This window comes from Cariama cristata, unplaced genomic scaffold (genome assembly GCF_000690535.1).
Source record: "Cariama cristata isolate BGI_N322 unplaced genomic scaffold, ASM69053v1 scaffold41041, whole genome shotgun sequence".
In the NCBI taxonomy this organism is placed as follows: domain Eukaryota; kingdom Metazoa; phylum Chordata; class Aves; order Cariamiformes; family Cariamidae; genus Cariama; species Cariama cristata.
Window position 1 is genome coordinate 3,538 of NW_009600606.1, and position 13,441 is coordinate 16,978.

Below are 13,441 nucleotides of genomic sequence, written 5' to 3' on the forward strand. Positions count from 1 at the left end.
TGAAATTCACTTAAATTCTGGTAAAGAAGCCGTCTAAGATAGATTCCGCTTAATATACTAGACAAGAAAGGCTCAACTTAACCCCGCCAACATAATTAATGAACATCCCGACATGGCACACAGAACAACGGCAATAGCGATCAGCACTTCTGTTATCAGCACTTTGCACCCTCCAGCAGTTGAATAGCACTCTACTACCTAATAAAGCCAGAGTACATTAAATCAAATCTTGTCAGTGCGATATTCCATTCCCAAAGCTACAAAGTAGTCAACCCGAACGACTTCTACCACTTGAGAAAAAATAAAGCACAGAATTTGTATTTTCTGAGCTGTTTTACCTACCTTGTCCTTGAAGATATGTGGGTTTTGATAGATGAAGTCACGATAGCTTTCTGTACGCACTTTATCCTATGATTTAAAGAATAAAAGCGTTCACTATTTGTACTTAAGTACAGCATAGCATTCACAAATGCTGAAAAACTTGCTTTTTGAGTTAGTCTACAGATGTTTTGGGGCTACTGTACTTATAAAGGCTCTGTAATCACAAACACTTCCTGTTTGATACTCTTTCAGAATTTATTGTCTTTGTAAATGAAGCCAGCTGAGCCTCTGGAGGAAAAATAAGAAATTAGTTTACAGTTTTGTGACCTGCTGCATGTGATTTCAGCTGTTTCAAAGTTCTTAACTCTTCACCTCTTCCCAGGAACAGCAGTAACAGAGTGGCAATACTGCATGAACTTTACATAACAACCTCCTATACAATGGTAAAAATTTGAGTCACGAGCTCATAAAACGTTTTGTATCATTTCATTCTCTGATACTCCTGTAATACACAGATTCCTTCAAAAAAACATCATGTATCAGATTAACCTTTTCTATTTCTGAACAAACCGCAAATTCGCAAATCTGATGACAAGCTAGTAATTGAAGCTGTATGGCACATTCTATGAAAGCCCCATAAAATAAACTTCACTGTAATACAACACGACCTGAGAAGCTGAAATGTTTTCAAGCACATAAGTAAACATTTATAGTATCTTAGTATATGAAAGCTAGCAGTATAGCTCAATCTACCAGCAAAGCAATCTATTAAAACATTGATTCTCTTAATATGCATCAGCAGGTACACAAATTGACAGCCAAGTGTAGGCTTTGGAATTGCTGTTGCAGTTCAAGTGTTAGAGTGAAGTAAAAGAAAAATTTTAAGCATTTTTTATCTAGTAAAGACAAGTCTATAAATAATACTGAAGTATAAAATCCAACTGCTTAAATATAAGTTAATAATATTCTACTATGGCAGCTAAGAATTTTTAGAAACAATACAGAAATTAAAGAATCTCTGGTGAGAAAGAACAAAGTCTATTTTATTAGAAAAACAAGATCAAAACTAGAGACTGAGAACAAAGGATATGTTCACAGAAATTTTGGAAACAAAACAAATTATTTTGAGGCTTGAAAATCCTAAAATCCAGTTTTAAGTTTAGGAGTATCATCATGCACACACACACAGAGCCCAAAGAAACAGTTAGAGATGATTTTAGAAAACTGTATATTAAGATGAATAAATGAAACTGTGATCCTTTAAAATCATACTGGTTTACTATGACGTTATAGTCAAAGCAACTATTTTTAGTACCTCACCTCCACTGCAGTATATAATAGGATTTGCTGAAATGACCAAAAAAGTTTAAAAAAAAAAATCTGAATGTTCAGCATCAATCGAGAAAGCAGTCAGCTGAAAAGCTTTCAGCCTTACATTCTGCCCACTCACATTGTCTCAGCACTGCCCCAATTTAATCAATACAATTCTAGCTGCTGTCTCCACTATATGCACTGCTGCTCGAGTAAGCCACGGTCATTCACTTCAGGTGTCTCTATTTATCAATTCCATTCTCCTACTTGCCATTTCAATGTAACACTTTTGTTCTGTTTTTAAATAAAATGGTAAGGAAATTTATTAAGATGATAGTCAAGAAATTCTCAAACAAAAAAATAGAGCAAGGGAAACACAAACCATTTGGGCAGTGTAAAGTAACAATACTCTTCCCCCATCTATGAAGTATTTGCAGCAAAAAAAAACAAATGGGAACTTCATTCTGCTACTACCAGGTGTAAGAAAAAAATCGAAAAGGTTTCAAAACTGAACAGTGTCAGAAAAATTCAGAAAGCAAGACTCCCTTCTTAAAAATTTCAGTGTAGCAAGTTACTATATATAAAGATATACATACAGGAAAAAAAAAAGCTAAGTGAATGCCTAGCATATAGGAAAAAATTCAGTGCACGCATCATAAAAAGTAATTGCTTTCATATGTTCAGGAAAGTTAAAAGTCTTCTTAAAAGCATTCTGACAAAAATTCCCTGAAACGAATAAAATACAATTTCATACCAATCTCCTTGTGCAGAGATGCAGAATTATTATAAACTTTATTAGCAAACAGAAAGGTTTCCTCATCTTATAGCCTATAACATCTCAAACGACACCTTTATATGACTGCAAAACCAAAATTCTACCATTTTTATTTATCTTCAAGACTCAAATTATATTTCTCTAGACTATACATTTCGGAAAACATTTTTCTTGTTCTGCAGATGTCTCTGCTTCCGTAAAATCCCCCCCTTAAAATTATCCTCATGCTTATACTACTCTTAACACAGATTCATGTGTATTTCTACATTGGGGTCACTAAGTAATTTACAAAGCAGAAAACTTTATATGCTACCTGCGTGGACAAAGTCACTTCACAACTCCGTGTTCTATCTCTACATTAGGCAGGAACTTTATTTATTTGTGCCTTAAAATTATAAAACTGTTTATGATACTCACAACTATGATATTTTCTCTGAAAGGAAACACTAGGAGATTTTGATTTACATGTCAATTATAAGTTGTTGGGTTTTGAGTTTGTTGTTTGTTTTTTTTTTAAAGTTACAAGGGTATACACAGGTTTGCCTCTGAAGAGTTTTAAGCATTAATTTTTTTATCTTTATCTTATAAAAGGAGCATACAATTTTTCCAGCTGTTCAGTGTCATGTTATCAAGACACTGAATTGTGCACAAATACTGACAATTTCTGTTTACCTAGTGCAACAGGAAACCACAATATTTGAGAAAAAGTTTTGCCTAACAAATTTCAATTGTTAGGAAAACATAAACTAAAGGTACTGTCTGTACCATCTTTTATCCTTTATCTTCTAAGCACCCAGGGGAAAGTTGCTTTTGGCAAGGTAAGGTTGTGGTACAGACACTGTAATATATCTTCAAGCCTATCTGTAAAGTAAACGATTTTGTGTTCCTAATGCTTCCCGTAAACAGAATTTATACAAAGGAAAAAAAAAAGAAAGGAAAAAGATCTCTGAACCCAATTCCTAGGTAAAAAACTATCATGTATAGAAAGGGTTAAAAATGCAGCTGCTCTGCAGTATATTTATGGGCACACAGCCCACTTCATTCCATCTTCCCCCTTTAGTCCTACTAAGACGCAGTTGAGATCATTTTCTAACCTTTAGCATCTCTTCGTGTATCCCATAATGCCCATAGGAGCTGAAGTAAACACCATCCTCATCCTCCTGAAGGTCTGCAATGGCGCTGGATGACGAGTTGCTCCCGACATCTGCATTCATCACAAAGTCCCGTGCAAATTGCCTGTAATCATTTTGAAATATACCCTTGAGACATGTTTATGGGACCATGAACAAGAGGAGGGGGCAGTGGGGGGGGGCAGAAGGGGCCTGCAGGAGGTGAGGAATCCAGGCTGCACTGGGGCTCTGACAACAATGGGACCAGCTTTAGGTGTGCACAACCCTCCCTCTGCCGGCTCCATCGCCTGCTGCACCACCATCCTCCCTCCATCACCCTCCTACAATGACTACCTTCTGCTCTCAACCACCAAATAGCAGCAGTGAAACATTCAGGCTTCATTTCTATTTTTAAGGCGGAATTATCTATTTTGTGCTCGCTAGTATGAAAGCCAGTAGCAGAGTGGTCAAAATGATGCGTGGTTTAGAGTGTGTAATGCAGATATGGACTCAACACAACAAGCAGCACAAGAACTACAAACCATACAACGCTGCATGACTACTGCAAGGTAGATTAAAGTACTTTAAAACCAAAGCATCTGGTAGAAACAAACCAGAGCTTAAAATTCAATTTATTACTTTAATTTCATGCTGCTTTTTTTTTTCCTCCTCCATGGCCTTGCATTCCTAACACACACATTCTCTACTCATTTCTCAAAGCAGTTTTGGTGACAAAATACACAAAACAAGGGTTTTATCACGAAAACATAATTAAAAGCTACAAGCAAACAGCTCATACTATACCCACAATGAAGTAAAAAAAGCAAACAAGCTTCAGTCAGACAATATTCCTCCAAGGTCTACAGACCAACAGCAACAAAACTTGCATCCTAGACCACTCCAAAGCAGCCAAAGCTCATCTTTTACAGCGTTCATACTTTCTTAAATAGGAACTTAATATATGGAAGCTGTAGTAACATCTCATTACCATCCTTATAGAACAATGAAAACAAAAAACTATTTCAATCCTGAGATGTCAAATACTTCTCTGCTTAACTAGTTTGGATGGGGAAGAAAAGGTGGTAAGGGAATTTGTATTAAAAGCATGTCAATATCAGAAACTTCCTAGACTTGCTGACATACAGGTAGGGTCTGGATCTTATTTTTAATATTTTTGTTTACAATAGCAGTTTGCATTTTACTTACTTTCAGATAAATACAAAAAAATATATAAAAATTGAAACTTACAAAAAATACGATTGTGACATACAATTAAATATAACTAGCATTTTATAAGATTTAAACCCAATTTTAAATTTAAAATTATTTAAAATGGATTCAGCCAATAGTTCCTCCAGTCTATGCATGCAACACAAGTACCAAACAAACTCTAGCCCTCCTGTCTTTTTAATCAAGAAAAAAGAAGATACGTAAAAACAAAAGCCATCATCTCTAAACAGGGGAGTGATAAATTCTGGACATACTCTTAAATCTCTAAGTTATATCAAATGCTAGAGGTGACCTGATTTATAGAACTGTTACCATTTGTGGGGCAAACAAAAGGTCACTAGACCTCCAGCTACCTGTCTCTGCTTTGTACCCCTTTCAATGCTCATAATTCTACAAGTCTACTCAGTCTAGCAAACTTGGAAAAACATTTCCGCAGAAATTATTTCATACTCAACTAGTGAGTGTCCTCATACTACTACTCCTGGGCTCAGAAAGCAACAATCTCTAGGGAGCTGCACGACTGATCCTGAACAGGCAGTCATCTTAAGTATTTTTTCCACATCTCAGAGAGCCAGACCTGCATAATGCAATCATGTCGCAACTGAAAGAAGTTACAGTTACTTAGTCTGCCAAGCCACCTCAAGAACATCGAGCTCAAAACATAGAACAAACCCTCAAATGCATTTTACAAAACAAGGGTTTTGCCACTTTAATTTTCCACGAAAAGAACATGAATTATTTTTCCAAGCCTCTTAAATACAATTTCAGTTCTTTGGTGCCCAATCAGTGTGATCTTGAAATGACATGTTTGTACAGGATTTAATCCTATGTGATTCAAAAAGAAGTTTATATTCTCATTTTATCCATGAGCATCATCAATCTGTATTTTGAAGACCTCAAGATTTAGGAGTAGCATGTACAGCTATGTGGATGTCCCAATTCCTGACTGCAATGCACTGAATATTCTTACTAACAGAACTCACACCTGAAACTGAAAATAAAAGTAGCTGAAAAGTTGGTTTCTCCATTTCACTGAGGATTTCTTCAAACTGTAACTGGATTCTACTAGTAACAATCATTGTTTGGAGACATCTCTGAAAATGTTGAGAGTCCTGTATTGAATTTGTCAATACCTCTCTCTTCTCCATTGTGTACATCTTCAATGTTTAAATTCATATCTAAAGGGCTAAAGGAAAAGTGTCTGAAAAACAAAGAGTGGTCTGAAGCGAAATACATGTGGGCCATGTGCTTATTTAGCTTTCCTAAGCATACTTTGCTCTCCAACTTGTGCAAGGTTTTGCGCAGCTTTCACTAATCATCTACAAGGTAAAAGTCAAACCCACAGGCCCAACAAGCCATGAGTTTTGTTCCACAGTTACATCCTACCACTTCTTTGAGTTTCTATTGGTCTTTAAACATGAACATCTCATCTCACCTAAAACAGATCAAATAAAAAAATCCCCAAAATTTCAGTTCAAACACTTACTTCATTTTTTGAAGATCATCCTGTGCTCTAGCCAAGGCTGCTTCTGCAAGACTTGCTCTGTGTTCTGCATGTTTTAATTGTTCAAGCAGCATCATGCTATCACTTAAACCACTAGAAGGCAAAACATTTGCAGGTTCACAAAGATCTTCTATATCTGATGAAATGGGGAGGAAAAAAAAAAAAAACAAAAACCACACTTACCAGTCACATCTTGCTTCACAGCGGCTCATAAACATATGTTTTCAGTGTTGCTATTTCTATCTTTAGATGATTTGTAAAAGTAGTCTGTTTTACAAGAAGCATCACTGAATTTTATATGACTAGTCGCAGAACACAATACTACCCAGTAAAAGCAAGTATGTTAGAAGCAAGCTCTAAGTTAATAAAGCAAATAAATCCAGAATTCAGGCTTCTTTAAATACCAGTGTTTGATTATTGATAAAAGACACATTAAGTTTAGACTGTAATTAAGTTAATGACAGTCCTAGCCCCTATTTTTCCAGTTATGTTATTCTGAGGCCAAAATGGCCATTAATGCTAATAGTAAAAGGTAAGAAGGTATATAAATTCAAAATTTCTTAATACTTAGACAGTAACTCTTAATTTTCAAACTAATTCCTTGGGCTTTTATAAAGCTTGTAAACAAACCTCAAAAGAGCATAAGCTGAATGAATCTAGATGAAACATTGCTTTTTAACTATCAAAACTCAGACTCAGCACTAGGTTCCATTCAGCTGGTAATTTCAACAGATGTCAGTGGATAAAAAAAAACAAACGGTGCTACCGTGGTTTTGGATACAGTAAGAAGTTACTGCCAGCTTATTGGGCAAGACTTCATTAAAAAATACCATATACCTTTTAATCATGGAAGCTTATTTGGCCCTTGGGACTGAAACAAAGCATAGATACTTAAATTAAGACTTCAGTGGTTCAGATCCCACTCCCCCAGTAACCCTTCAGCAACTGCAACAGCACCTCAAAGCATCTCAAAAGTCTATAGCTTGGGCAAAGAGCACACACTAGGCAGGAGCTGATACAGTGAAACGTGAAATCCCTGAAGTAACCAACCAATGCTCTCTACTATGTATTATGTCTGCTATCACACAGCAGTGCTCCCTTAGAAAAGGGCAAAACTGCATTCCAGACTGTATGGAGAAGAAAAAAAATCCACAAGCCCTAAGTACCTTATAGTTTAGGTGAAAGAAAGATGTACGATCAAGTGTAAAATAGAAAGAGAGTGACGGGATCACGTGCAGCAAAAGTAAGTTCAAGAGTCAAACTGAATTCTCTCAAGACCGTCTGATAAATGGTCATGAGAGAGAAACTACAGCTGCTTGAACTCATTGCTAGAACTGCTAAAGAAGCGGAACTCTTCTATGCAACTGTAGTATCTTCCCCTGGGTTGGTCCAAAATAGAACTTGCATAAAACATGAAGGTATTTTCAATAAGGCAAATTACAGAATCACAGAATCGTCAGGCATGGAACGGATCTATGGAGATCATCCAGTCCAACCCCCCCGCCAAAGCAGGTTCACCTACAGCAAGTTGCACAGAATCGCATCCAGGTGGGTTTTGAATATCTCCAGAAGGAGACTCCATAACCTCTCTTGGCAGCCTGTGCCAGTGCTCTGCCACCCTTAAAGTACAGAAGTTCTTCCTCGTATTCAGATGGAACTTCGTTCAGTTCACGTCCATTGCCCCTTAACCTGGGCACCCCTGAAAAGAGTCTGGCCCCATCTTCTTAACGTTCACCTTTAAAGTATTTACAAGCATTGATGAGATCCCCTCTCAGTCTTCTCTTCCCAAGGCTGAAGAGACCCAGTTCCCTCAGTCTTTCCTCACAAGGGAGATGCTCCAGTCCCCTCATCGTCATCACTGCCCTCCACTGGACTCTCTCGCGTAGTTCCTTGTCTTTCTTGAACTGGGGAGCCGAGAACTGGACACAGCACTCCAGATGTGGCCTCACCAAGCCCAAGTAGAGGGGGAGGACACCCTCCCTTGGCCTGCTGGCCACACTCTTCCTCATGTACCCCAAGATACCACTGGCCTTCTTGGCCACAATGGCACGTTGCTGGTTCCTTACTTACAGCATACATTTTTGAATGAATGCATCTGATTTTAAATACCTACATTTAGAAGCTTTAAAAGCTTCAGAAATCTTCCAGTGTAGTTTGGGTGGAGTGCCTCTTTGACCTGCTTAATTACTACATACAGCATCTCCACTATGAACACCATATCTACAATAAGTGCATGCAGATAATAAAACAGGGCTACGGAAATCTCAGTCATTAAATCCCAACATACGACGTGTGGGGAAAAATTTCAGAGCGTGACTTCACGTCATTACTTCAGCTACTATGTGGACTTTCTCATGTACGTAAGTCAATTGAATTAATAGTGATGGTGCTTCATATGACACAAACTCTGCCAGTACCACATTTACCCCACAACACAGTACAGTCATACTGAAACGTATTTATTTACCAAACTGAAGTAGGAGATCATCTTCTAGCTCTGGTTTCAAATATTCCTCTCCTTCCCAAGGTAGTGGGCTGCTGAGAGAACTCAAATATGCTCCTGTTGGTTTCTAGACAGGAGAAGAGCATGTAAGCTAAGTTTTTTTTAAAAAACTCCAGCCCTTCAATTTCATTCAAGAAAATCAAGCAAAGATCTGATTTTCCATTCATTAGAATAAACAGGATATTATTAAGCTGGTTTTGCAGCAAAGGCTGAGAAAGATACTACTTTAAAGCATGACTAGCGAGAACAGTGAAGAAATGAACTTCTGACTTCCATCCTGGCTCTGACAATAAGTACTCACCTTAGCATACTGACACCACAACCACGGTGACCAGAGAACAGCATAAAGCTACACCTGTGAGCTAGTCTGGGTTCCAAAGCCCAGGAAGCTACAGGATCAAAGAATTCATACAAGCAGTAAAGCACAGCAGATTGATAGAGACTGAAGGATACTTGTAGGATTACACTGCAATCAGGAACCAAGTTTACGCAGGTGTTTGACTGTGTCGGACCTATAGCTTACAACAGGGTTAATCAATAAAGCCAAGATACTAATTGAGCCAAGTGATTTTACATGAACAGTGCTGTAGGGACAAATGTCAGAAATGCTATATTCTCTCCTGTTTGCATCCAGCCAGTTAATACTTTGTCAGGAAAGGAGAGGTCAGATTCTGGACTTCAGTTTTTCCATTTCTGTGTTCACTCTGCATAGCTAGTTATGCCTTAAATAATTATTTGAGGATTTAAGTAAAAAATGCTTAATTACGTAAGATGGTATTAAGTCTAAACCTAAACTTTTAGGGAACAACCAAAGAACATACTTCAAAGTCACAGAATACACAAAATATCCAGGCCTAATTTAAAACTGTAGGTTCCCACCAGCTTTCCTGATTCTGGTATCATTTTAGCAGAGATTAATTTTACATTCTGTGACCTAAGGGATCGAGTGTTGTCCTTACTAACGGTGCAGTAGGGGACTGGCCAGCTCACATCCCCAGGAAAGACTTTTTTACACCAACACCCATGCAAGGACTGAGAAACTTCAGTTACCAAGAAGTGAACCCATTACTAGAGCGAGACAGCAGAGTCAAAGGCCAAGATGAATTAACAAAACAATGTGATACTACATAGTGTGGGCTTTCTCCGAGTTTGAACATCCTCTTCTGGAAACAATAAAACTCACAGTAAATGTATTTAAAACGAAAACAACTTCACATCTAAATAAACCAGTCAAAAGCTATTGTAATTCCTGTGATTTCTTGTTTCTAGAAATATAATACAAAATTTCATACAATTACTAAAACAGGGCAAATTGAAAGCACAGCATCTCGATTTCCCATTCCCCAGACATAGATTACAGTAGTATGTGGCACACTTACCTTTAATCTAACAAAGTTTATTAGTTTAACATATCCATAAAAATCAAGTCCTGAAAAGAAAGGAAGGGGTGGGGGGGGGTGGGGAAGGAAGAGAGAGAGAGAGATTGCATTATGGAAAACCACACACATTCTACAATTATATGAATGCTAATTACTTGTTCAATTGGCCAGCTTCCCTTTGTGGTGTACACCATTATCTAGTACAGTCTACCTATCTTAAGTTTGCCATCTACGTTTTTCTTCTCCTTAGGACTAAACCACGAAATTCTCACCCTTAGGACAAATACATTTACCATAAATTAAGAATGGAACACATGTAAACGTGGATTATGAACAGGGATTTCATTCATTTGGCAAGCAACTACATCAGGACAGCCACATTTATCTCCTACTAGCTACCTTGCTGATATTTTAGGCTACTGTGCTCCTACGGTGGGAATCTGCTATAGACCACCCAACCAGGATGAACAGGCAGATGAGGCATTCTACAAGCGGCTGTCAGAAGTCTCGCGGTCGCCGGCCCTTGTTCCCGTGGGCGACTTTAACTTGCCAGGTATCTGCTGGAAATACAACAGAGCAGAAAGGAAGCGCTCTAGGAGGTTCCTAGACCGTGTAGAAGATAACTTCCTAACACAACTGGTAAATGTGCCAACTAGAGGTAGTGCCCTGCTAGACCTGCTGTTTGTGAATGGAGAAGGAATAGCGGGTGATGTGATGGTCAGCAGCCACCTTGGGCATAGCAACCACGAAATGCTATAGTTTTCAATACTGGGTGAAGTAAGGAGGGCCACCAGCAGAACTTCCACCTTGGACTTCCATTGGGCAGACTTTAGCCCATTCAGGAGACTGATTGCCAGAGTCCCTTGGGAGGCTGTCTTGAAGGGGAAAGGAGTCCAGGAAGGCTGAATACGCTTTAAAAAGGAATTACTTAATGTTTAGGAACAGGCCACCCCCGTGTGTAGAAAGACAAGTCATCAGGGAAAAAAGATCGGCCTGGTTAGATAGAGAACTTGGGCTGGAGCTTAGGGATACAAAGAGAATATATCACCTCTGGAAGGGAGGTGAGGTAACCTGGGAGGAATATAGGGATGTTGTGAGGTCATGTGGGGAGAAGAGAGAAGATTAGAAGGACCAAGGCTCAGTTAGAACTTGATCTGGCCACTGCAGTTAAAGATAATAAAAAAAAGTTTCTATAAATGCATTGGCAGCAAAAGGAGGGTCAAGGAGAGTCTCCATCATTTGCTGAACGCAGAGGGTAGTGTACCGACAGAGGATGAGGCAAAAGCAGAAGTGCTCAATGCCTTCTTTGCCTTGGTTTTCAATACCAAGACCAGTTGTCCTCAGGCCACCCAACCCCCAAAGCCAGATGTTAAGGACAGGGAGCTGAGTGAGGACCCATAATCCATGAGGAGATGGTTAATGATTTGCTGTGCCAATTAGAGTCCCATAAGTCTATGGTCCCCAACGAGATTCACCCTAGAGTAATGCGTCTCTTCCAACCAAACCAATTCTGTTGGTATTTTTAGCTTTCTGTTTAATAAAATGTAAATTGATCCTACTCATCAAGACAACATATCAATACTGATTTAAAACTGCCACCTTGCTCAGAAATAACAGTAGCTTAAATATAATTATGTACTGTCCTCACGAATGGTGAGGATACTGCATAAACTGAAAATACTTTCCACTGGATTCTAGACAGAAAACAGCCCAGATGTTACAACTTTACATGCAGATTTCTAAATGCTTCATGTAGTTCCCATCCTCCCATCTCTCACTCCATTTTAATGCACACACTTAAAATAGCATTTCTCCAACACTGTTCCTCTGCTTTCCAGTTTTCCTCTATACACAGTAAAATATGGATTTCAGGCTCAGTAGTTCAGCACTTACCTCTTTCAAAGCCTCCCCCCACACACACTTTACATATGTTCTCCTATATGTACCTTCCCTCAGTCACCACCTTGACCCTAAATACATGACAGCTTCAAGTGAAAGCCAGCCTTAACCTTCACTTGGAAAGACTGACACAGATGTTGGAGGGCATGCCTTCCTGGGATCACCTGAGGGAACATAAGCCAAGTCCTCATGCAGCCGCTTAAAAGATACCAGCGGTACAGCCCAGTTACTTGACCTTTTGGTGGATCCATCCACTTTGGTCTCTGCTAAGCTACTGAGCCCAAGGACAGTATCACCAGCCGGGCACGAGTTCCCGATAGATCAGGTAAACAGCTCTTACTCCAGGGTGCCATGGGGCTGGCTCAGGTCGATCAAGTAAGCAGCGGGGACTCAGCACAAGCCAGCAGAGATCAATCTTACTTTTGTTACTAGTCCAGAGCTTTATCAGTAGATAAAGCATACAGGAAACAGCCAGCATAAAGATAACATATAAGCATTTTTCTACAATAGCTTATCTTGCTCAATCTTGGAATCTTCAGCTACAACCAGGAAATCAGTTAGAAACAAGCTAATCCAATTTATTTTAAACTAAATGCTGATATAGAGAAGGAAACCCCAAGTCATGAAAAAAAAAAAAACTTACCATGTTTCCTCATCATGTCACAAACATTAAACTGATGCTCTGTTTTGCAGTGGGAGAATACATCTTCAGCAGAACTAAACAACCTGTAAATAACAAATTATTACACACGCAGCATCAACATGTTTGGAAGTTGTAACGCTCTTGAGTTCTACACCCTCTGTTCTGGCCTGCTTAGCAATGTGTTCAGAACAAACCATTTCTGCCTTCCAGAAAGGATGACCAGGCACCCGCTTACTTGCATACCTCACAAAAAAGCTTTTACCTTGTTTGCAAAACATTTTGCAACAAAAGGTAAGGAACGCGAAAATTTTGTTTGACAAAACTGCAAACTCTGTTAACTTCCCAAAATTCCTTGCGAACAAAGACAGCATTAAACCCAAAAATCTAAGAACCACGTATATACAAGGCAAGTGGGCCAGCTAGATCTGCCGCATCAAAACAAAAATTCTCATCTATTTACTCACGATGGGAAAAGATGAGAGAGAGAATTCATGAGAGAAACTTCCAAACGTGCCACAGGGGGAGGAGAGGGGAATTACCTACTTCCCACATTACTCCCTCCTTTAGTCCAGCTTTAGCAGACTTTTAGGTCTAGACAGACCGTATACAAGCACAAGAGGCTACAGAGCACTGTCACAAACTACGTATCGCTTACTTTTGTGAGGTGGCTGCCTCCCGCAGGCTGAGCCTGGGCACTCGCACCCCAGCCCGCCCTCTCCAAGGGGCTCCGCGGGTACCACCGCGCCTCAAGAAGCCCCTCGGCCGGG

The 13,441-nt window shown here is 39.1% G+C and overlaps 1 protein-coding gene across 1 annotated transcript; it reads right to left on the reverse strand.

Moving 5' to 3' along the window:
* Nucleotides 1-342: 342 nt before the first annotated feature.
* Nucleotides 343-12,757, reverse strand: LOC104169223 (protein arginine N-methyltransferase 3-like; the record flags this gene model as incomplete). Its single annotated transcript, XM_009710075.1, has 6 exons — nucleotides 343-408; nucleotides 3,502-3,643; nucleotides 6,233-6,386; nucleotides 8,718-8,820; nucleotides 10,133-10,182; nucleotides 12,675-12,757. Coding segments are annotated over 6 exons (598 nt in total), but the record flags the coding sequence as incomplete, so codon positions are not given.
* Nucleotides 12,758-13,441: the final 684 nt, after the last annotated feature.